Source organism: Oncorhynchus gorbuscha, linkage group LG19 (genome assembly GCF_021184085.1).
Source record: "Oncorhynchus gorbuscha isolate QuinsamMale2020 ecotype Even-year linkage group LG19, OgorEven_v1.0, whole genome shotgun sequence".
Classification (NCBI taxonomy): domain Eukaryota; kingdom Metazoa; phylum Chordata; class Actinopteri; order Salmoniformes; family Salmonidae; genus Oncorhynchus; species Oncorhynchus gorbuscha.
The window spans coordinates 42,256,636-42,281,009 of NC_060191.1; the positions used below are offsets into that span (position 1 = coordinate 42,256,636).

Here is a 24,374-nt window from a genome sequence, read left to right on the forward strand (position 1 = left end):
GCTGCTGAAGAGTGGCAAGGAAGTTCCCCATATATATATATATATATATATGACAAGTTCTCTGCTATTATGTGCATGGAGTACATCAGAGAACATTGGGGAAAATAATTAAAGATCTTCATTTTTGGTGAGTTTGGTCTAAACATAGACATTATGCCATACCCATTAATGTGACTGACAGGGAACATAAGTAGACTTGTGATTTTCAGGAATAGGATTGGAGGGAAGGATGACCATAGATGGGTGCAAGGCAGACCACCAAAACCACATATTAAATGAATTAATCAATATGAAGTGTGCAACAATATTAGGACAATCTTTTTTTTCTTCTTTTTTTTTCACCTTTATTTAACCAGGTAGGCTAGTTGAGAACAAGTTCTCATTTGCAACTGCGACCTGGCCAGGATAAAGCATAGCAGTGTGAACAGACAACACAGAGTTACACATGGAGGATTACCCTATGAGGTTTTGCATATTTGAAGTGCCCAAGGTAACACAACATGAACTATGAATATGCAGGCATAATACAGAACCATTTCATTCTACCACAGCACATGAACTTCTATTAGTGTGGAAGATAATCATTTTCTGGTCACATGTACACTTCCTTTGACATCACCAACAGTGTTGCCTTAGCTTATTCATTCATTAAAAAAAAACTTGTTTGGCTCCATTCAGGAAACTGGCTCACATCTACTGTACTTTTCTGTTGGAAGGGAAGAGAGCGTTGCACAGTTCTATCATCGTGACATTGGCCGAGGTATGGCTTGGGAACACAGTTACTGGTAATGCAGACATGTAGATGGGCGGCACACCACAAGTACACAGTCAAGAATCTGTTCTCGGAGGAATTCATGCATCGACACTATTCTAATTAATTTAATGTGAAATGGATGATCTGCTATTTCGGTGCCAAAAATGGACTGAAATACAGGTTTATTTTCCTGTTGTTTCTCCTTGTTATGTAATATCCATACGAGTCTTATCAGTCTCATCTGAGGCACTTCATACAAGGCGCCATAGAGGGACACATTTACATTTACGTCATTTAGCACCAACCTATAGGCACTCAATCATTTGCATTAATGTTATGTTGCAGCTGTTAGAGGGACTATATGCACGGATAACAACAAACACACACACACACACACACCAACAAAGGACTAATTTCAGGAGTTTTATTTACCATTGGCACACAAATACGAGATAACAGTAATAAAAGGTACACAAGACAAAAAAGGTTACAGATGTACATCCTTCTCAAATAAATTAGGCTCTGCTTCATTGAACCGTTACTGGACCACCAGCCAATCCACTCAAAGTATTTCTACCCCACAAAGGCAACTGGTTATACAAAATTAAATACTTTGAAAAAAAAAGGCTTTTTTGGCAACCAATCTAATCAGTACACTTCTTATGTTAGTATGCCACTCACTGACCTATAAATGCATTTTTAATGCTGAGACAATTGTTCAAACCAAGTGTGGTCCATCGCAATAAGAGGCTATGCCTATTGGTTTTAGATATAATAGCACTTGTGATCTTTCAGATTCCTCAGGTAGGAAAAACTCTTCCCGCATTTGTCACACATGAATAGTTTCTCCCCTGTGTGGATTTGTTTGTGGGCTTTCAGGCTGTTGCCCTGGTTGAAGCTCCTCCCACAGAGGTCACAGCTAAAAGGCTTCTCTCCAGTGTGTATCCGCTGGTGCCTGTTGAGGTTCCCAGTGTTGCTGAAACATTTCCCACATGTTTCACAGCTGAAAGGTTTCTCCCCAGTATGGACCGCCTGGTGGGTTTTCAGGCTGCTGTGTTGAGTGAACATCCTTCCACACACGTCACAGGTGAACGGTCTCTCCCCAGTGTGAGTTTTCATGTGTATGTTCAGGTAGCTGACCGACTTGAAGCTCTTGTTGCATAGGCCACAGCTGTGCGGCTTCTCCATAGTATGGAGTTGCTGGTGCGATTTGAGGTGAGTGAATGAACTGAGACTACTACCGCACACTGAGCAAATACAAGGCATCTCTGCTGTGTGAGCCTGAAGGTGTGTTTTGAGAGAGTTGACGCAAGCCAGTACTGTCCCGCACACCACACAGAGGAAGGCGTTCTCTCCTGCGTGGGTTCTTTGGTGCATTTTCAGAGCACTTCTTTGAATGAAACACTTCCCACACGTCTCACAGGTAAATGGCCTCTCTCCTGTGTGGATCCGCTGGTGGCCTTTCAGAGTGTCTGCCTGGTTGAAGCTTTTCCCGCACGTATCGCAACGGAACGGTTTCTCACCGGTGTGTATACGCTGGTGCCTGTGGAGATTTCCTGGTATGCTGAAACTCTTCTTGCAGATCTCACAGCTGTATTTCCTCTCTCCTGTGTGGACGATCTGGTGCATCTTGAGACCGTGGGCCCGGTTAAAGCTCTTGCCACATTCGTCGCAGCGGAACGGTCTCAACCCTGCATGGAGTCTCTGGTGATTCTTGAGTAGCTGCTTTAAGGTGAAAGCTTTACCACAATCGCCACAGGTGTGTGGTCTCTCTCCTGTGTGAAGCAGCTGGTGTGCATCCAAACTGCGTTTAAAGGAAAAACCTCTGCCGCACTGTTTGCAGTTAAAAGGTTTCTCCGCTGCTGCATGGATCGCCTGGTGAGCTTTCAGCTGGATCAGTTTGCTGAATGTCTTCCTGCAGTGCTTGCAGCTAAGATGGTTCTCCTTTTTGGCCCTTGCCTGACGAGCCCCAGTGATCTTTGGCTTTCTCAAATGCTTTGGCCCTGCGGCGCCGCCTCTGTCCTTTGGGTCCTCTGAAGGGTTCTCTGGGTCACTCAACTCCTGGGCGTGGCTCTCTAAAAAAGAACTTGGGTCTGAGGTGCTACTGTACAAGTAATCTTCTAAGCCTTCTTCTTTGATAATAACTGACTCGATCGTTTCCTCCATGTTGGAGTGCTGAGATGAGAGGGAAAGTGATTTAATGGAACGCAGGTTTAGAGACCCATCTATTTCTATCTACAGTAACAATCAAAAGTTTGGACACACCTACTCATTCAAGGGTATTTCTTTATTTTTACTATTTTCTACATTGATTTCTTCACTATTATTTTACAAGCTATGAACTAACACATGTGGAATTATGTAGTAACCAAAAAGTGTTAAACAAACCCAAATATACTTTATATTTGATATTCTTCAAAGTAGCCACCCTTTGCCTTGATGACAGCTTTGCACACTCTTGGCATTCTCTCAACCAGCTTCATGAGGACCCTGGAATGCATTGCAATTAACAGTTGTGCCTTGTTAAAAGTTCATTGTGGAATTTCTTTCCTTCTTAATGCATTTGAGCCAATAAGTGGTGTTGTGACAAGGTAGGGGTGATATACATAAGATGGCCCTATTTGGTAAAAGACCAGGTCCATATTATGGCAAGAACATCTCAAATAAGCAAAGAGAAACGACAGTCCAACATTACTTTAAGATTTTAAGGTCAGTCAATGCGGAAAATTTCAAGAACTTTTAAAGTTTCTTCAAGTCCAGTCGCAAAAAACATCAAGCGCTATGATGAAACTGGCTCTCATGAGGACCGCTGGAGAGCTGCATCAGATGACCTGACCTCCACAATCAACCGATCTCAAACTAATTGAGATGGTTTGGGATGAGTTGGACCGCAGAGTGAAGGAAAAGCAGCCAACAAGTGCTCAGCATGTGGGAACTCCTTCAAGACTCTTGGAAAAGCATTGCAGGTGAAGCCGGTTGAAAGACTGCCAAGAGTGTGCAAAGCTGTTATCATGGCAAAGGGTGGCTAATTTGAAGAATCTCAAATATATTTTGATTTGTTTTACACTTTATTGGTTACTACATGATTCCATAGGTGTTATTTTATAGTTTTGATGTCTTCACTATTATTCTACAATGTAGAAAATAGTCAAATAAAGAAAAACCTTTGAATGAGTAGGTGTGTCAAAACTTTTCACTGGTACTATCTATACCTATATATCCATATAATATCATAAAACAACAGAAATCTTCACAAAGGGATAAAATGCTTCTTGTACTCACTTCCAATAATTAAATACAATTGGTAACTACCTGGTACCAAATGGTGTATAATGATAAAGACAAGTAAATAGGTTATTACGTTCTGTACACGCTAGTAATTCCAGACAGCTTTCCAAGATCTAAGCCTACCTCGTTTACAGTTGAGGGAAGTCTCCCTTTCCACAGGTGGAGGATGGGGGATCGTTTCACTTCTGCATCACCAGCGCATACGCCTGAAAAAGATTGCAGTCAAAATCAAAAAGGTTTGAATTTAATTCAAAAGCACTGGTTTTAGTAACAGTGTACCAAAGCAATAACAACCAGATTGATGGCTTCCCTGAAATAATGCCAACTCTCACCTGGGTATGTGCCTTTTAACTGGTGGGTGATCTTGACTTCACTGCAGCAGCCATTCGCTGATGTGTTCTCTTGTCCTCCACTCCCTTCTAAGACAGTCCTCAGTTTGGTCTCAACCGCATCTAGCCTCTTCTTCAAGTCCTCATTCTCTGTTTGACTCCGAGACACTTCCAGATGCAGAATAGAGGAGCACTCGTTGAATAGCTTGCAGATTTGGTCCACAGCCTCCTTTGCCAGTATCTCCATGAATGATGTCAACTGGGTCAACTGAGTGAAATGAGCAAAAGCAAGTTTAGGGCATACAGAACAAACTTCAGTTTACTCAACTAGCTAGCTTCCATTATAAACGTCTCTGACAAGTATTTCTGTCGATTATGCTAAATGCTTGCAGATCTAAATTCTACAAACATGTTTCCAGTTGAGCCAACCCTGTGGTAAGTACTAGCGTAATGTATTAGCTAAATTAACCAGACGTAGAACACATACCCTAGGTCAGGGATGGGTAGCCTAAAAACCCAAAGCTGAATTTCATTTAATTGAGCGTTTGGATCAGGAAGGTTTCCTCTCGACCTCTACAAGTCAGAATGTTGAATGAAATGATATTTTAACGTTACCGGTTGTCTGTGCGGTTGGTCCTTTTGCAGGTAGGAATCTGAGACAATATATTCACAGGAAGGTATAATTAAATCAACTTTTTAAAGCGCTGGTAGTGTGTTAAGATTTCTATCACATGAAGCATGCGCAGAATGTGTAAACACATTTATGAGCTTGGCAAGTATGCATGCATTATATTATCATCTAGTGCTAATACATCAGGTGATAGACATCTGAACGCACTACCAGCGCTTTGAAAAGTTGATTTAATTATACCTTCCTGTGAATATATTGTCTCACATTCCTACCTGCAAAAGGACCAACCACACAGACAACTGGTAAAGTAAGTTAAAATGTCATTTTATTTCACATTCCGGCTTGTAAGAGGTTGCGAGAGGAAACATTGCTGATCCAAACGCTCATTTACGCCCGATGCTGAATTTAATGAAATTCAAATGTCAGGCCTCCAGGCTATGGCTGAGCCGGCAACAGAACGAATCAGTTGGCGGGCATTTCATTTCCATAGGGGGCATGTTGTTTTTTCATGGGACCTCCTAGAACCATTGGGCCTTGAGTCATTCTGACAGCAACATTCTAGCAGTGTAATTAATACATTTCATATCCCCAATTCAAAAATAATCATTTGGTTGTGTCCATGAAGGTCTCAAATAACACAAAAGCATTTATTAGTTTGTTACTGTAGGATACATTTCAACACAAAATTAAATCATTAAAAAACGCCCAAGGTTTCAATCAATTGTACATGGAGTGCCTTTGTTATAACTATGAAAAAGAAAGCATGTGTTGGAATGAAAGTAACAGATAACTTTTTATAACCAAATAAAAATACCCCAACCACCGGGACGCACTGCCAGCAACATATGCGGTGGAATGATGAAAACATCAGTAGCCTAAACATCATTATAAGTGTCAGGTGTGCTTGATAAATATGGAACATCTGCACAAAAGCAATAATGGATTTTTAACAAATATATGTGATGATATGACAGCAGTCAAAAATAGTCTATTATTGTCAGCTCGTGCATACATGGTGTGCTTCTTCACGCAATGGCATCAGTTAAAGCATGCACATAAACAACAAAAGCTGATGAGTTTGTTGCAAATGTTTTTTAGGGACTGCTCTCCGTTACAACGTTTTGTGCTGATAATCAGATGTCATCGAGATTCATTTCTTCCCCACCATCAGTCATTTTCATTCAGATTTGGTAGCAATGCTTAACACAGCATGTCCATCCATTTGTCTTGATCTTCTTGCCATTGTAAATGATGCACGCCCTCACTCACTGTTTACCCCAAGTAGGCCAGAGTAGACTGATAGGACTGCTTGGATTCGGTGGACTGATTATAATTAGAATAGATTAATACAATAGAATGGCCCGTCCTGATCTTCATTCACAATTGGTGATTACATAATTATGTGTCCGTGTCCTCTCAATCACCGATTCTCCCCATCATACTTTACTTCATTTATTTGATCTGTTGTGATAAGTGTGAAATTAGTTTAGGTTCAGTTGAGGCAATTATCTGGGTGATTATCAACTGGACATGGCACCTTCAACTATTGGGAGGGGCGCAGGCCCTACCGTCGGGAGGAGAGGCAACAGGGGAAAACCACTTAAAACGACACATCCACCTAAAACTGGTTATAATACCAGTTCTGTTTGTGAACAACGAGTGTGTTTAATAGACTTAAGGAATAGTCAAGGATGGAGAGGGGCATGACTTTAAAAATGTATTGTGGGAAGCATGTGGAAGGCTACCTGAAGTGTTTGACCCAACAATTTAAAGGCAATGCAACCAAATACTAATTGAGTGTATGTCAACTTCTGACCGAGTTGGAATGTGATGAAAGAAATACAAGCTGAAATAGATCACTCTACTATCATTCTGACATTTCACAATCTTAAAATAAAAATAAAGTGGTGATCCTAACTGACAGGGACAGGGATTTTTTACTAGGATTAAATGTCAGGAATTGTGAAAAACTCAATTTAAATGTAGTTGGCTAAGGCGTATGTAAACTTCTGACTTTTCTGACCATTTTTATCCCCAATTTTGTGGTATCCAATTATTATTAGTTACTATCTTGTCTCATCGCTGCAACTCCCGTATGGACTCGGGAAAGGCGAAGGTCGAGAACACAACCCAACCGCACTGCTTCTTAACACAGCGCACATCCAACCCGGAAGCCAGCCGCACCAATGTCTCGGAGGAAACACAGTACACCTAGCGACCTGGTCAGTGTGCACTGCGCCCGGCCCGCCACAGGAGTCGCTAGTGCCCGATGAGAGAAGGATATCCCTGCCGGCCAAACCCTCCCTAACCCGGGCGACGCTCGGCCAATTGTGCGCCACCACATGGGCCTCTCAGTCACGGCCGGCAGCGACAGAGCCTGAGCTTGAACCCAGAGTCTCTGGTGGCACAGCTAGCACTGCCTTAGACCACTGCGCCACCCGGGATGCCTAACTGTATAATTTTTGTCCAAAAGGAAAGGGCATGCTGTCTCAAAAGGTTAGCATCTACAGTTATTTGACAAAGATACTGTAGATCAAATGAAGACCGGCCGCATCGTCGGCGTGACATAAAGGTGTCGCTCTCCGACCAAATTTGGTGTCCTATAGGATATACTACACCCTTAATGATATAGTGAAGTCTGGTTACGTTCTAGGATCTCTGAGGAATACATATGAATGTGATTTGACTGGTTGAAACAACATTTTGGGTTAGATTTTCACAGATTCCATTCTTTGCAAATTGAAAGAGTGGAAATACAAACTCTGTGCTACATGGACCTTTTTAGGATATGAAAAATGATTTTATCTAACAAAACGACACTTAATGTTATCTCTGAGACCCGTTGGATGATAAATCAGAGCAAGATTTCAGAATGTAAGTACACATGTGAAAATAAGTGTTTTGTTGTTAGGAGCTCTCCTCAAACAATAGCATGGCATTTGTTAGCAGTAATAGCTACTGTAAATTGGACAGTGCAGTTATATTAATTAATAACGAATTTCAAGCTTTCAGCCGATATAAGACACATATGTACCGACATCTGTTGTTTCTCTAAATATGTGATTGTCACAAAAGGTGCTGCATGATTTACAACTGTCCCATTAACGGGACGCCTATCCCTAAATCCAGTCAGATAAAACACTCCAAACAGCCTACCCGACCGCTCGGAGGCGTCCGCATGGTCCTAAAGGACACCAATGTACATTATTTTCTTTAGGAATATAGTGAAGTAAAAGTTGTCAAAAATATAAATTGTTAAGTACAGATAACCCCAAAAAAGACTTAAGTAGTACTTTAACGTATTTTTACTTAAGTACTTTATACCACTGGTAATCACAATATTTTTGGTTATGGAAGAGATTTCACAGCGGTATAGATGGTACAATGATTCTGATTCTCTACAAACAAGCAAGTATAGTAAGTACCTAGGTGTCTGGCTAGACTGTAAACTCTCCTTCCAGACTCATATCAAACATATCCAATCTAAAATCAAATCTAGAGTCGGCTTTCTATTCCGCAACAAAGCCTCCTTCACTCACGCCGCCAAACTTACCCTGTTAAAACTGATTATCCTACCGATCCTCGACTTTGGCAATGTCATCTACAAAATAGCTTCCAACACTCTACTCAGCAAACTGGATGCAGTTTATCACAGTGCCATCCGTTTTGTTACTAAAGCACCTTATACCACCCACCACTGCGATCTGTATGCTCTAGACGGCTGGCCCTCGCTACATATTCGTCGCCAGACCCACTGGCTCCAGGTCATCTACAAGTCCATGCTAGGTAAAGCTCCGCCTTATCTCAGTTCACTGGTCACGATGGCAACATCCACCCATAGCACGCGCTCCAGCAGGTGTATCTCACTGATCATCCCTAAAGCAAACACCTCATTTGGCCGCCTTTCGTTCCAGTTCTCTGCTGCCTGTGACTGGAACAAATTGCATTTTTTTTTTTATCTCCCTCAACAACTTCAAACATCTGCTATCTGAGCAGCTAACCGATCGCTGCAGCTGTACATAGTCTATCGGTAAATAGCCCACCCAATTTGACCTACCTCATCCCCATACTGTTTTTATTTGGGGCGGCAGGGTAGCCTAGTGGTTAGAGCGTTGGGCTAGTGACCGGAAGGTTGCAAGTTCAAACCCCCGAGCTGACAAGGTCTGTCGTTCTGCCCCTGAACAGGCAGTTAACCCGCTGTTCCTAGGGCGTCATTGAAAATAAGAATTTGTTCTTAACTGACTTGCCTAGTTAAATAAAGGTAAACATTTATTTACTTTTCTGCTCTTTTGCACACCAATATCTCTACCTGTACATGACCATCCAATCATTTATCACTCCAGTGTTAATCTGCAAAATTGTAATTATTCACCTACCTCATGCCTTTTGCACACAATGTATATAGACTCACTTTTCTTCCTATTGTGTTATTGAATTGTTAATTGTTTACTCCATGTGTAACTCTGTGTTGTCTGCTCACACTGTTATGCTTTATCTTGGCCAGGTCGCAGTTGCAAATGAGAACTTGTTCTCAACTAGCCTACCTGGTTAAATAAAGGTGAAATAAAATAAGTCTATACACTTAATTGTTTTGGTACAAACTAAAACTAGGCGAACTATGAAATGGCGGAACGATTTCTGCATAACGCAGAACCAAACCGAACGAAATGGGTAGGTCTCTTCTTGAATTTGTCCAATAGAAACTCTCGTATGCGTTTTCCGTTTGGAGTAAACGGTTTGGGCGTAATGATTGCGCCCCAGAGTGGAGTGGAGGCTGCTACGTCGGTGCAAATAAATAGCGGACTAGTTTACAAAATGCCTTACTTTACATAATCAGCAGATATACCTGTTCGTTTGGGGCTTCATTCTCGTTATCTCCCGTTGTTGGCACTTCAGACGAGGCAGAACCCTCGATAACTTTGCTAATTTCTGTAACAGTCGCTCTAACCATGATCTCCAAAATGGAGTCAATCTGCCCTTGCAAAACTGACATTTTTGTCAAAATCACAACGCACTTAAAAATCTTCGTAAATACGCGCTATTGGCCAAGTTGGCCTAGCGCTATGTCGCGTTAGCTACAAAATAAGTGTAGCTAGTGCTGTTAGCAGTGTTGTTGTCCGACTGACCTGAAACACCTCGACCGGCATAGGTCACATGTTCTTCCGGGTCGAAGTATGTTTTTTTAAAATTGGTTTCCATAGTTATTGAAACCACAAAGTCAGAGTGGCTATATCATAAAAATTCATTAAAATGAACATTTGCTTTTCGGTCTTAATTTTAGGTTAGGGTTAGGCATTGAGTTAGCAGTGTGGTTAAGTTTAAAAACCCAAGAAGATAAATTGTACAAATGGGCGGGGTTTATGACTTTGTGGCTGTGGTGTGTTGTGACAACTGTTTTTAATCTTTCAAAATAAAAGTAACTTTGTTTTCACTTATAAATTAGCTATATGGAAAAGAGTGATGTTTGTGTTACAGAAAAATATTTCGTACACTACAAAAATCGCAGAAATCATTACAAAAAAATGCATCAAAAAGTCATCAGTCACCCAGTCTCCTGCCAACGGAAATGTTTATTTTGACATAAGTGAAATGTACTTGCACATCCAAAGAATCCAGGGATTGCTTTGCAGGTGTGTAGGGAATGTAAATGTAGGTTAGGGACAGATAAAAATGTACTGTGTGGGGGGGGATTGTCCAACCCAAGATGCCATAAAAAAAAATGATGCACCCCCCTCCCCAACATGAACATTTTTTTTCACATGAGCCTCCCCTTGTACTGTAAAATAAATGGAACACTCTCCCACTTCATAGAATTAGCTCAAAAGAATGTTTACGACCAAAATTAACAATAACTGTAGCGACCATGTCTTTATAAATGTGGATATAACATGCATTTGTGGCACTATCAATGCCACACAGGGCTAGGGGCTTGAAGGTTGAGGGTTCGCCGACCACCGCAGACGAGACTCTCCTTGCCTGTTTTATTACTTCACGATCAGAGCCGGCTCGAGACAATGATCAGCTAGGGGGAAATCAGATGTACATTTTGATGCCATATTTATAATTCTATAAAACCTATGCAACAAATTCTCCAACCAACAGGTTTCTGTGCCAATGCACCACACAACCAATAAACAAAGTATACTGACTACTTAAAGCACTTCAATATCATGGCTTGCATTTTCAACACTAAAATAAATAGATTATGTCAATCTCAAAAAACGTAAAATACATCCCTCCCTACCTTGTAGGCTTACCCAGTATTGAAGGCTTGGCTTGACAATCTCCGAATGTCTTTAAACTTGGTGTTTTGTAACAGATGTCTCTTTTCATTCATCAGTTGGCTGCTGCACAGTTTGGATTGATTGATTCATTTTATTTGTCAGTTAAAATAATACATACAGTGCATTCAGAAAGGATTCAGACCGCTTGACTTTTTCACAATGTTGTTACATTACAGCCTTATTCTAAAATGGATTAAATAGTTTCCCCCCCTCAATCTACACACAATACCACATAATGACAAAGCAAATTGGGATTTTTTTGAAATTTTTACAAATATATTACAAGTAAAAAACTGAAACATCAAATTTACATGAGTATTCACACCCTTTACTCAATACTTTGTTGAAGCACCTTTGGCAGCAATTACAGCCTAGGGTCTTCTTGTGTTTGACGCTACAAGCTTGGCACACCTGCATTTGGGGAGTTTCTTCCATTCTTCTCTGCAGATCCTCTCAAGCTCTGTCAGGTTGGATGGGGAGCATTGCTGCACAGCTATTTGCAGGTCTCTCCAGAGATTTCCGATCAGGTTCAAGTTCGGGATCTGGCTGGGCCACTCATGGACATTCAGAGACTTGTTCCGAAGTCACTCCTGCAATGTCTTGGCTGTGTGCTTAGGGTCGTTGTCCTGTTGGAAGGTGAACCTTCACCCCAATCTGAGGTCCTGAGCAATCTGGAGCCGGTTTTCATCAAGGATCTCTCTGTACTTTGCTCAGTTCATCGGTCCCTCAATCCTGACTAGTCTCCCAGTCCCTGCTGCTGAAAAACGTACACACAGCATGATGCTGCCACCACCATGCTTCACCATAGAGATGTTGCCAGGTTTCCTCCAGATGTGACGCTTGGCATTCAGGCAAAAGAGTTCCATCTTGGTTTCACCAGACCTGAGAATACATAGGCCCGAGTCCTTTAGGTGTTTTTGGCAAACTCCAAGTGGGCTTCATGTGCCTTTTACTGAGGAGCGGCTTCCGCCTGGCCACTCTACCATAAAAGCCTGATTGGTGGAGTGCTGCAGAGATGGTTTTCCTCCTGGAAGGTTCGTCCATCTCCACAGAGGAAATTTGTCAGAGTGACCATTGGGTTCTTGGTCACCTGCATGACCAAGGCTCTTCTCCTGCGATTGCTCAGTTTGGCCGGGCGGCCAACTCTAGGAAGAGACATGGTGGTTCCAAACTTTTCCATTTAAGAATGATGGATGCCACTGTGTTCTCATGTGAGCTAAATTTTGAGTCTCATAGCAAAGGGTCTGAATACTTATGTAAACAAGGTATTTCTGTTTTATATTTTGCGAAAATGTCTAAAAACCTGTTCTTGCTTCATCATTATGAGGTATTTTGAGTAGATTGATGAGGATTTTTTTATTTAATATATTTTAGAATAAGGCTGTAACGTAACAAAATGTGGAAAAAGTTAAGGGGTCTGAAGAGTTTCCGAAGGCACTGTATGTATACAGTACCAGTCAAAAGTTTGGACACACCTACTCATTCAATGTTTTTTCTTTATTTTATACATTGTAGAATAATAGTGAAGACATCAAAACTATGAGTAACACATATGGAATCATGTAGTAACCAAAAAAGTGTTAAACAAATCAAAATATATTTTAGATTTTAGATTCTTCAAAGTAGCCACCCTTTGCCTTGATGAGAGCTTTGCACACTTGATGAGAGCTTTGCATTCTCAACCAGCTTCACCTGGAATGCTTTTTCAACAGCCTTGAATGAGGTCCCACATATGCTGAGCACTTGTTGGCTACTTTTCCATCACTCTGCGATCCAACTCATCCCAAACCATCTCAATTGGGTTGAGGTCTGGTCATTGTGGAGGCCAGATTATCTGATGCAGCAATCAATAACTCTCCTTCTTGGTCAAATAGCTCTTACACAGCCTGGAGGTGTGTTGGGTGATTGTCCTGTTGAAAATCAAATGATAGTCCCACAAAGCGCAAACCAGATGGGATGGTGTATCACTGCAGAATGATGTGGTAACCATAATGGTTAAGTGTGCCTTCAATTCTAAATAAATCACTGACAGTCTTACCAGCAAAGCACCCCCACACCATCACACCTCCTCCTCCATGCTTCACAGTGGGAACCACACACGCGAGCTTTGGACTAATCAAACCAAAGGACAGATTTCCACCGATCGAATGTCCATTGCTCGTGTTTCTTGGCCCAAGCCAAGTAGTGGTTTCTTTGCAGCAATTCGACCACGAAGGCTTGATTCGCACAGTCTCCTCTGAACAGTTGATTTTGAGATGTGTCTGTTACTTGAACTCTGTGAAACATATATTTGGGCTGCAATTTCTGAGGCTGGTAACTCTAATGAACTTGAATGAACTCTAATGAATTCAAAGTTCTTGAAATGTTCCGAATTGACTGACCTTCATGTCTTAAAGTAATGGTGGACTGTCATTTCTCTTTGCTTATTTGAGCTGTTCTTGCCTAAATATGGACTTGGTCTTTTACCAAATAGGGATATTTTCTGTATACCAACCCTACCTTGTCACAACACAACTGACTGGCTCAAACGCATTAAGGAAAGAAATTTCACAAATTAACGAGGCACACCTGCTAATTGAAATGCATTCCAGGTGATTACCTCATGAAGCTGGGTGAGAGAATGCCAAGAGTGTGCAAAGCTGTCATCAAGGCAAAGGGTGGCTACTTTGAAGAATCTCAAATATAACATTTTGATTTGTTTAACACTTTTTTGCTTACTAAATGATTCCATATGTGTTATTTAACAGTTGTGATGTCTTAACTATTATTCTACAATGTAGAAAATAGGCAAAATAAAGAAAAACCCTTGAATGAGTAGGTGTGTCCTATATACACTGCTCAAAAAAGGGAACACTAAAATAACACATCCTAGATCTGAATGAATGAAATATTCTTATTAAATACTTTTTTCTTTACATAGTTGAATGTGCTGACAACAAAATCACACAAAAAGTATCAATGGAAATCAAATGTATCAACCCATGGAGGTCTGGATTTGGAGTCACACTCAAAATTAAAGTGGAAAATCACACTACAGGCTGATCCAACTTTGATGTAATGTTCTTAAAACAAGTCAAAATGAGGCTCAGTAGTGTGTGTGACCTCCATGTGCCTGTATGACCTCCCTACAATGCCTGGGCATGCACCTGATGAGGTGGCGGCTGGTCTCCTGAGGGATCTCTTCCCAGACCTGGACTAAAGCATCCGCCAACTCCTGGACAGGCTGTGGTGCAATGTGGCGTTGGTGGATGGAGCGAGACATGATGTCCCAGACGTGCTCAATTGGATTCAGGTCTGGGGAACAGGCGGGCCAGTCCATTGCATCAATGCCTTCCTCTTGCAGGAACTGCGGACACACTCCAGCCACATGAGGTCTAGCATTGTCTTGCATTAGGAGAAACCCAGAGCCAACCGCACCAGCATATGGTCTCACAAGGGGTCTGAGGATCTCATCTCGGTACCTAATGGCAGGCTACCACTGGCGAGCACATGGAGGGCTGTGCGGCCCCCCAAAGAAATGCCACCCCACACCATGACTGACCCACCGCCAGACCGGTCATGCTGGAGGATGTTGTAGGCAGAACGTTCTCCACGGCATCTCCAGACTCTGTCACGTCTGTCACATGTGCCCAGTGTGAACCTGCTTTCATCTGTGAAGAGCACAGGGTGCCAGTGGCGAATTTGCCAATCTTGGTGTTCTCTGGCAAATGCCAAACGTCCTGCACGGTGTTAGGCTGTAAGCACAACCCCCACCTGTGGACGTCGGGCCCTCATACCACCCTCATGGAGTCTGTTTCTGACCGTTTGAGCAGACATATGCACATTTGTGGCCTGCTGGAGGTCATTTTGCAGGGCTCTGGCAGTACTCCTCCTGCTCCTCCTTGCACAAAGGTGGAGGTAGCGGTCCTGCTGCTGGGTTGTTGCCCTCCTCCACGTCTCCTGATGTACTGGCCTGTCTCCTGGTAGCGCATCCATGCTCTGGACACTACGCTGACAGACACAGCAAACTTTCTTGCCACAGCTTGCATTGATGTGCCATCCTGGATGAGCTGCACTACCTGAGCCACTTGTGTGGGTTGTAGACTCCGTCTCATGCTACCACTAGAGTGAAAGCACCGCCAGCATTCAAAAGTGACCAAAACATCAGCCAGGAAGCATAGGAACTGAGAAGTGGTCTGTGGTCACCACCTGCAGAACCACTCCTTTATTGGGTGTGTCTTGCTAATTGCCTATAATTTCAATCTGTTGTCTATTCCATTTGCACAACAGAATGTCAAATTTATTGTCAATCAATGTTGCTTCCTAAGTGGACAATTTGATTTCACAGAAGTGTGATTGACTTGGAGTTACATTGTGTTGTTTAAGTGTTCCCTTTATTTTTTTGAGCAGTGTATATATTTTTTAAACTCTGCATCCCTGCCCAGCCTGGCAAGAGTAGCCAAAAGAGTGTTTTGCAACCCCAGTAGCTCTGCAAGAGCGGAGAGGATATTCTTCGATGCTGGCATGCTCTCCCAGCACCATTGCATGATCCTAAAGCCAGACTCTGGCCAAACTGGTGTTTCTAAAAATGTATTCAAAGTCACTGTTTATTTAATTATAAGTAACTCACAGCCTATATGCGCAATTTATAGACTATAATGATTTAATACAACAAAATGTTTTTTAAAAGCTCAGCATTTAATGTCCCTGACTCCCCTACCAGCCTAGTGTGTCGCACTCGCAAATGCTTCACAATGTATTTCTTTGTAGGCTATAGCGTCTGCTATGCAGCTATAGATGTACAGACGGAGGCTAATTTGTAGATTTTCAATCAGAATATTTTTGATTAAGATAAGCATTATATTGTTAGATTATAGGAGTAAACTCTGGTAGACCTGAAATAGACCTCCTCACCTCAAGTTGAACTGTCAGTCAGTTGGAGCTCCGGGGCGCACTGCCTTCATATCATAGGCTTGCAGTAGCTAAAGCGTAATTATAGCCACATCATACCAAACCTTCACAAACATTTTTAAAGTTTATTAGTGTAATATCAAATGTTCTTCCACAAGCCATTGTCTATAGGGAAAATACATGCAGAAGAGCGAATGTAAACCAGGGAGAACCCCCCCCCCAAAAAAAACACACTACCCTCCCCTTTGCCCAATAAAAAAACCCACACAACCCTCCCCAAAGCAAAACAATGTAATTGACAACCCTCCCTGATTTTGGACCACCCCTCCCCCAGTACATTTATATCTGTCCATTAAAGAAAAGGCTTATGCAATTTGATAAAAGTGCTAAAAGAACAAAATAAGTTTTGCTACAAATAAATAACTTACTGAGACCATGTCATATTCCTGCTCAACAAATGCCCAGATATCAGTTTACAGCATCATCAACCCTAAAACTAAGAGATTTCATTTTTAAATCCCACTCTCTTAATAATAATAATAATAATAAAAGTTGATCCTCTTGTCAACCATGTAGGCACCCCAAACTACACATTTTGTGATACAATCCTCACAGTGCTGCAAATGGTTATCTACTGACACACTTGTGTTCCTTGAAATTCCTTACATAGGCAAAGCTTTTTCCACAATTGTCACATGAGTATGGCTTTTCTGCTTTGTGCACCTGCATGTGAGCTTTGACATTATTAGCTTGGCTGAACATTTTCCCACATACTTCACAGCTAAAGGGCCTCTCTCCTGTATGAACACGCATATGCCTTTTAAGGTTACCGCTGATACGGAAGGTCATCCCACAAGTTTCACACGTGTAAGGTTTCTCGCCAGTGTGAATTCGTTCATGTAGTCGAAGACTGTTTGGCAAACTGAAGCTCTTCCCACACACGCTGCACATGTGAGACTTCTCTCCAGTGTGAACCTTCTGATGTATGACACAAGCAGCTCGCTGGGTGAAGGTTTTCCCACATGTGGAGCAAACGAAAGGCTTCTCACCTGTGTGAAGCAGCTGGTGTATTTTAAGCGTCCCAATGGAGCTGTAGCACTTCCCACATATCTCACAACTTTGTGGTTTCCTGTGCTTGTCCTTCTTTTCGTCATCCATGTGTGTCTGCTGGTGGTTTCTCAGAGCGTAATTGTATACAAATGTTCTTCCACAAATGTCACACATAAAGGGCTTCAATCCTTCGTGTACCTGCATGTGTCCTTTGAGGGTGCTTGATTGGTTGAACTGCTTTCCGCACACCTTACAGCTGAACGGTTTAGTCCCTGTGTGAATCAGACTGTGTCTTTTAAGGTTGACCTCGTGACCAAAACTGCTTCCGCATATCTCACATTTAAATGCCTTCAGTCCTGTGTGCACTACCTGGTGAGATTTCAATGCCCGCTCAGTCATGAAACCCTTTTGACACTGAGCACACCTAAATGGCTTGTCGAGGGAGTGTGTTCTCTTATGTGTCGTGAGGTAACTGGATTGTGCAAAACTCTTTCCACACATAGTGCAGCTATATGGTTTTTCACCTGTGTGAATTCTCTGGTGCACCATAAGACTGTTTCTTGTTGTGAAACCCTGTCCACAAGTCAGACAGTTGAATGGTTTTGCCTCTGAATGAACAAACTCGTGGGACTTAAGTGCTCTCTCCTCACGGAACGTCTTTCCGCAAACTGTGCAGCCAAAAGTCCTCCCTTTTGAGTGACCCAAGACATGCTTGTTGAGAGAAGTTAAGTATATAAACTTCTTTCCACATTGGCCACAACAGAAAGGCTTCTCTCCCGTGTGAACTCGCTTGTGCTGTTTCAGCAAGCTGCTCAGATGAAAACGCCTCCCACATTGGTCACAGTTAAAGGATTTCTTCCTTTTGGGAAAGATCTGCTTTGTTCTGGGGCAGCTGTGCTCTGTAGTTTCTGTTACATCAGCAGATGAAACTTCTTCATTTGTTCCATTGCCCTCTGTTTTGACTAGTGGGCCATCAGTGAGACCATCATGGATGTGTTCAACGCCAATTTCCGGGTCTCTTGATGTGGGCTCTGTTTTTACTTCCTCTCGGTCTCCTGCAGGGGGGTCACTGTCTGTGCCTGAACTCTCTCTGCGTGCATTATCAACATCTGCAGGACCTAAGGACAAATAGAGTGCAAACACAAAGAAAGCCACATAAACCTCTGGTCAATTGCAAAATAAGCTAAATACAGTTGAGATGTATACTGAGCAGAATTACTGAGATAACACAATCAAAGAGTTTTACCCTCTCCTCTGGTTGATGTCACATTGATTCCTGAGATATCACACTCCTTGATGGAACAGTCGATTGAGTCATCCTCCTGCCAACAGACAAATACACACACAGTAAAAACAGACTTACTATTACAATGATTTCATTTGGCATGTTTTGATGAAATACAATCTACCCACCTCACAGTCTTCCTCTGATGATGCAGAAGTCTCACCATCTTTCATTGCACTGGCAGGAGACACAACATAACCTAAAAGAGAAATGGAAATAAGTGGAATCATTTAAACCCGGTTTCTCTTTCATATGAAACCAGATCCATATGTTTACATTGTCCAGTTTATCGAATGCTCTGCATGGTATTCTAACTATTTAGATTTTAACGTTGTATTTCAGATTTTTACAATCTGAGGTTTCCTGTGGATTTCAGACACACTCCCAACTAACCAAACTGATTACTCTTGGTCAACACAGAATTAGTCTTTTTCAGATCTCACCCTTTTCCAGTGGTGTCAGCATTAATTCCAGTTTATTCTTCAGGGTCTCATTTTCATTTTGTAGAAGTGTAGTGCACTCTGTGAATAACCTACATAACTTTCGAATGGCTTCCTTCATCAACAGGTGCATGATGGAGACAAGCCGTGCCTGATGGAAATGGGAAGAAAATCGTGGCGAAGCAATATTAGGCTACCTAATATCACAACCACATCATGTACTTATCTCCCAGTTTGATCCTACAAAACTAAAGCCCATTTCCAACCGTTTGATCCTAATAAACAACACCCCATATCCCACACGTTGATCTTTAGTGTGTTATCTGGAGGGGTGACTAGGGGCAGCTAGTAAAGCAGTGGTTCCAAAACCAGTTTGGGCTGTTGGCCATCATACCAGTGAGTGTCGAGTCCTCCTGACCCCTGAAGTTACGACTTGGCCAGTGAAATGTATTAACTGAGCATCGGAACGTTAAGATGTAAGGCTAATGAACAACTAGCTATCTTGGAATAGGCTACATTAGGTACTGTTATGCAAACTGAGTCCAAACTAGTTAACTGGCTACGTAGGAAGACACCCACCCCTGTGTTGACATTTTGATCACCATCATCTCCAGTGCAAGATATTTCACTACATGATGCCATGATTGACGCTTCATGCTCAACTCTGCACATTTCTGCCACGGAAGCTTCAACAACAATAGCCAAAATTGAAGTTGCTTGTGATTGAAATGACTCGTAATCCATTGAAATTGTGTCCTCAGTCTAATACTAAAATTAACTATTTTTGTTCGACTTCTTTAGTTCCAGTAAGATAGCTAGTTGAATCAAAAGTTGATTGATGGCCCCTTTACACGTCTCAACAGACAAAAAAATGGCAGCCTTGGTACTTCTAGAACGTCTCTAATACGTCATATATAGACTTATTGTGCCTTTTCCAGTTTCAAAATAAAAGTCCAACAAGTGAGATAATTGGAAATGTACATTTGAGTGATTTAGCAGACGCTCTTAGAGCGATTTACAGGAGCAAATGTGGTTAAGTGCCTTGCTCAGGGGCACATCGACATATTTTTTCACCTAGTCAGCTCGGGGATTCGAACGTTTCAGTTACTGGCCCAACGCTCTTAACCTCTAGGCTTTATATCCCACTAACATCCGAATATATGTACAACAATCACCAGACATCAGTCATTAAAGATTTCGAACAGGATCTATAGAATAAAATATACAACAATAAGGCATATTGAACAGAAAAGGCAACGCATCTATGTCTCGTGTCTATCAGGATTGCGGCTAAATTACCATTAAACTCAGGTCAAGTTTATAGATGTTGAAGCCATTCGGAAAGAAATTAGATTGTTTATATCAAACAGCACGTCCCCAAGTATAAACATCAGATGGTGCTGATCTGCTTTCACACGCAACCTTTACTTTCACCTCATTTGTATTGAGTGTGGTTTAAAACCACCACTAGGAGGCAGCAATCAGTTACACAAAGATTGGAAACTGACTATCTGGTTTGCACGTTTTGGTTTTTGCCCTAGCACTATACAGCTGATTCAAAAACCAAATCACGTGCACCCAGGGGGGGCCCCAGGACCGAGTTTGGGAAACCCTCAAGTAGGGTGCAGGGAGAGTCCACCAAACGTCAAAACAAGTCATATGAAGGGTTAATCTTTGATCAAAAGTTGAGTTGTTGAAGTCCATAGTCCATTGCAGTGCCTATTCCTATTTACATAATTTCAACACAATTTCTGAATGATATAGCTTTCCTCAGCAAATTATTTAATTCAGGTCTGTATCTGTCTCTGTCCTAAAACTGAAAAGAACTGCATGTAGCCAGCCTAACAGTCGGAACAAGAGTATTGGTTGCTCCTGTCTATTCATAACCAATAAGCGCAGTGTTGCTATGCATTATCGCTGTATTGGTTGGCGGACACGGCTGTCAATTTGTCTCCAGACGAAGTACAGTGTGATTCTGTGCAATTACATCAAACTCGGTCTGGGCACCGCGCGCCTGAAAGCATTGCGTCTGCACGACTTTCCAGGCTGGAGAGGAGATTTACTCGAAAGGAATGCGAAGAAGGTTTTAGGTTTGGCATTGATACGAGGAAAACGAGGAGGTGCGACTTTTTCAGTGGTCAACATATATTTTTCTTCTATTCAAAGGTAAATCTATGTAAATCATTGCCATAACGTGTGTGTGTGTACACACACACACACACACACACACACACACACACACACACACACACACACACACACACACACACACACACACACACACACACACACACACACACACACACACACACACACACACACACACACACACACACACACACACACACACACACGTGTTATAATGGGGAATCGTTTGCTGTCATAATAATTCTTAAATTACATTTCAGTTGCATAATGAAATGGTTGACCGTTATGGTGGAATAGGCTTTTATAATTGAATTGCTCAATGCGGTTCAGAATGTTGCAAGCTGGTTGTTTATGTTGCGGGCATGGATGGGATGGCAAGGTCTGCAGTGGAGCTGGTTGTTATTATTATTACACGCTACGCGTGGCCTGATACTGCACCACCAGCAGTCGCAGGCAGGAATACCGTATGAATCGAGCGCATTAACATAATCCAGCCTGCTGACAATGACAATATCATCATATACAGTGGAGTAGAGCAAATTCCGAGCAAAACAAAAAAAAAGTGTTGTACAAATCAAAATATATTATATATTTGAGATTCTTCAAAGAAGCCAACCTTTGCCTTGACAGCTTTGCACACTCTTGGCATTCTCTCAACCAGCTTCATGAGGTCATCACCTGGAATGCATTTCAATTAACCGGTGTGCCTTGTTAAAAGTTCATTTGTGGAATTTCTTTCCTTCTTAATGTGCTTGAGCCAATCAGTTGTGTGTTGACAAGGTAGGGTTGGTATACAGAAGATGGCCCTATTTGGTATGGCAGGAACAGCTCAAATGTTTTATTTTATTTAATTTATTTCAGCTTTATTTAACCAGGTAGGCCAGTTGAGAAAAGTTCTCATTTACAACTGCGACCTGGCCAAGATAAATCAAAGCAGTGCGCCAAAAACAAAAAACACAGAGTTATACATAAACAAAGGTACAGTGAATAACACAATGAAAAAATCTATGTACAGTGTGTGCAAATGTAGAAGAGGGAGCTAGGCAATAAATAGACCATAGAGGAGAAATAATTACAATTTAGCATTAACACTGGAGTGATGGATGTGCAGATGATGATGTGCAAGTAGAGATACTTAGACTTAGACTTATAGATGACCTGGAGCCAGTGGGTTTGGTGATGAATATGTAGTGAGGGCCAGCCAACGAGAGCGTACAGGTCACTTTAGTGACAAAACGGATGGCACTGTGACAGACTACATGCAATTTGCTGAGTAGTGTTGGAGGCTATTTTGTAAATGACATCGCCGTAGTCAAGGATCGGTAGGATCGTCAGTTTTACAAGGGTATGTTTGGCAACATGAGTGAAGGAGGCTTTGTTGCAAAATAGGAAGAAGATTGCTGCTGCAGGGGGTGCTAAGATGTTGGCCGGGGTAGGGGTAGCCAGGTGGAAAGTATGCCCAACCATAGAAAAATGCTTATTGAAATGATCAATTATCAGATATTTATCGGTGGTGATAATGTTTCCTAGCCTCAGTGCAGTGGGTAGCTGAGAGTAGGTGCTCTTATCCTCCATGGACTTTACAGTGTCCCAAAACGTTTTGGAATTAGTGCTATAGGATGCAAATTTCTGTTTGAAAAAGCTAGCCTTAGCTTTCCTAACTGACTGAGTATATTGGTTCCTGACTTCCCTGAAAAGTTGCATATCGAGGGGGCTATATATGTTCTTAGTTCTACATTTTTGAATGGGGCAGGCTTTTTTAAGATGTAGAGGAAAGCACATTTAAAGAGGAACCAGGCATCCTCTACAGACAGGATGAGGTCAATATCCTTCCAGGATAACCGGGCCAGGTCGGTTAGAAAGGCCTGCTCGCTGAAGTATTTTAGGGAGCGTTTGACGGTGATGAGGGATGGTTGTTTGACGTCTGACCCATTACGCACACAGGCAATGATCGCTGAGATCCTGTTTGAAGACAGCAGAGGTGTATTTAGAGTGCAAGTTGGTCAGGTTGATATCTAAGAGGGTGCCCATGGTTACGTATTTAGGGTTGTACCTGGTAGGTTCCTTGATCATTTCTGTGAGATTGAGTGCATCTAGCTTAGATTGTAGGACTAGGGTGTTAAACATGTGCCGGGTTAGGTCACCCAACAGTGCGAGCTCTGAACATAGATGGGGGGCAATCAATTCAAATATGGTGTCCAGGGCACAGTTGGGGGCTGAAGGTGTTCTATAACAAGCGGCAACGGTGAGAGACTTGTTTTTGGAAAGGTGGATTTTTAAAAGTAGAAGCCCGAATTGTTTGGGCACAGACCTGGATAGTATGACAGAACTCTGCAGGCTATCTCTGCAGTAGATTACAACCCCGCCCCCTTTGGCAGTTCTATCTTGTCAGAAAAAGTTATAGTTAGGGATGGAAATTTCAGGATTTTTGGTGACCTTCCTAAGCCAGGATTCAGACATGTCTAGGACATCTGGGTTGGCAGAGTGTGCTAAAGCAGTGAATAAAACAAACTTAGGGAGGAGGATTCTGACGTTAACATGCATGAAACCAAGGCTTTTACGGTTACAGAAATCAACAAATGAGAGCGCCTGGGGAATGGGAGTGGAGCTTGGCACTGCAGGGTCTGGATTAACCTCTTCATCACCAGAGGAACAGAGGAGGAGTAGGATAAGGGTACATCTAACGGCTATAAAAACTGGTCGTCTAGTGCGTTCAGAACAGAGAGTAAAAGGAGCAGGTTTCTGGGTGCGGAAGAATAGATTCAAGGCATAATGTACAGACAAGAGTAAGGTAGGATGTGAATACAGTGGAGGTAAACCTAGGCATTGAGTGAAGATGAGAGGTTTTGTCTCTAGAGACACCATTTAAACCAGGTGAGGTCACTGAATGTGTGGGAGGTGGAACAAAAAGGCTAGCTAAGGCATATGGAGCAGGGTTGGAGGCTCTACAGTGAAATAAGACAATAATAACTAACCAAAACAGAAATGGACAATGCATATTTACAATAGGGAGAGGCATACGTAGCCGAGTGATCATAGGGTCCAGTGAGTAGCTAGGCGAGCTGGAGACACGGCGATTCAGACAGCTAGCGGGCTGGGGATAGCAGGTTAGCAGAAGGGCCTTAGGGGAACTTTGCGATGGAAAAGTCTGTTGGAACCCCTAAGACGTTTTTTCGGCAGAACAGTCGTGATGGATCGGTGGGGCTCCATGTCGGCAGTAAAAGTGTCCAGGCCAATTGGCAAAATAGGTATTGTAGCCCAAGAAGTGGCTGATG

The 24,374-nt window shown here is 42.2% G+C and overlaps 3 protein-coding genes across 5 annotated transcripts in view; 1 reads left to right on the forward strand and 2 right to left on the reverse strand.

Annotated features, from left to right (window-relative positions):
• Window positions 1–1,164: 1,164 nt before the first annotated feature.
• LOC124005651 (gastrula zinc finger protein XlCGF26.1-like) lies at window positions 1,165–10,166 on the reverse strand. Of its 3 annotated transcripts, none has more exons than XM_046315091.1 (4): window positions 9,849–10,166; window positions 4,375–4,639; window positions 4,166–4,248; window positions 1,165–2,929 (listed from the first exon to the last, which is right to left on the reverse strand). In XM_046315091.1, exons 1-4 carry the CDS (start codon window positions 9,993–9,995, stop codon window positions 1,520–1,522), a joined length of 1,905 nt encoding a protein of 634 aa, XP_046171047.1. In that variant the 5' UTR covers window positions 9,996–10,166; the 3' UTR covers window positions 1,165–1,519. The 3 variants fall into 3 exon arrangements, with proteins under 3 accessions (XP_046171047.1, XP_046171049.1, XP_046171048.1); XM_046315093.1 differs by having other exon boundaries at window positions 9,827–10,166; XM_046315092.1 differs by lacking the exon at window positions 9,849–10,166 and adding an exon at window positions 9,379–9,438.
• Window positions 10,167–16,488: 6,322 nt separating this feature from the next.
• LOC124005650 (gastrula zinc finger protein XlCGF26.1-like) lies at window positions 16,489–19,826 on the reverse strand. The gene is made up of 5 exons (XM_046315090.1): window positions 19,531–19,826; window positions 18,955–19,102; window positions 18,640–18,710; window positions 18,473–18,548; window positions 16,489–18,344 (listed from the first exon to the last, which is right to left on the reverse strand). The coding sequence occupies exons 1-5, from the start codon at window positions 19,693–19,695 to the stop codon at window positions 16,804–16,806; spliced, it is 2,001 nt and encodes a 666-aa protein (XP_046171046.1). The 5' UTR covers window positions 19,696–19,826; the 3' UTR covers window positions 16,489–16,803.
• Window positions 19,827–20,717: 891 nt separating this feature from the next.
• Window positions 20,718–24,374, forward strand: part of LOC124005566 — a 35,609-nt gene continuing 31,952 nt past the window's right edge. The window contains exon 1 of the mRNA XM_046314956.1: window positions 20,718–21,117. Coding sequence (XP_046170912.1) covers window positions 20,858–21,117 — 260 coding nt within the window. The 5' untranslated portion in view covers window positions 20,718–20,857. The remainder of the gene's footprint in view (window positions 21,118–24,374) is intronic.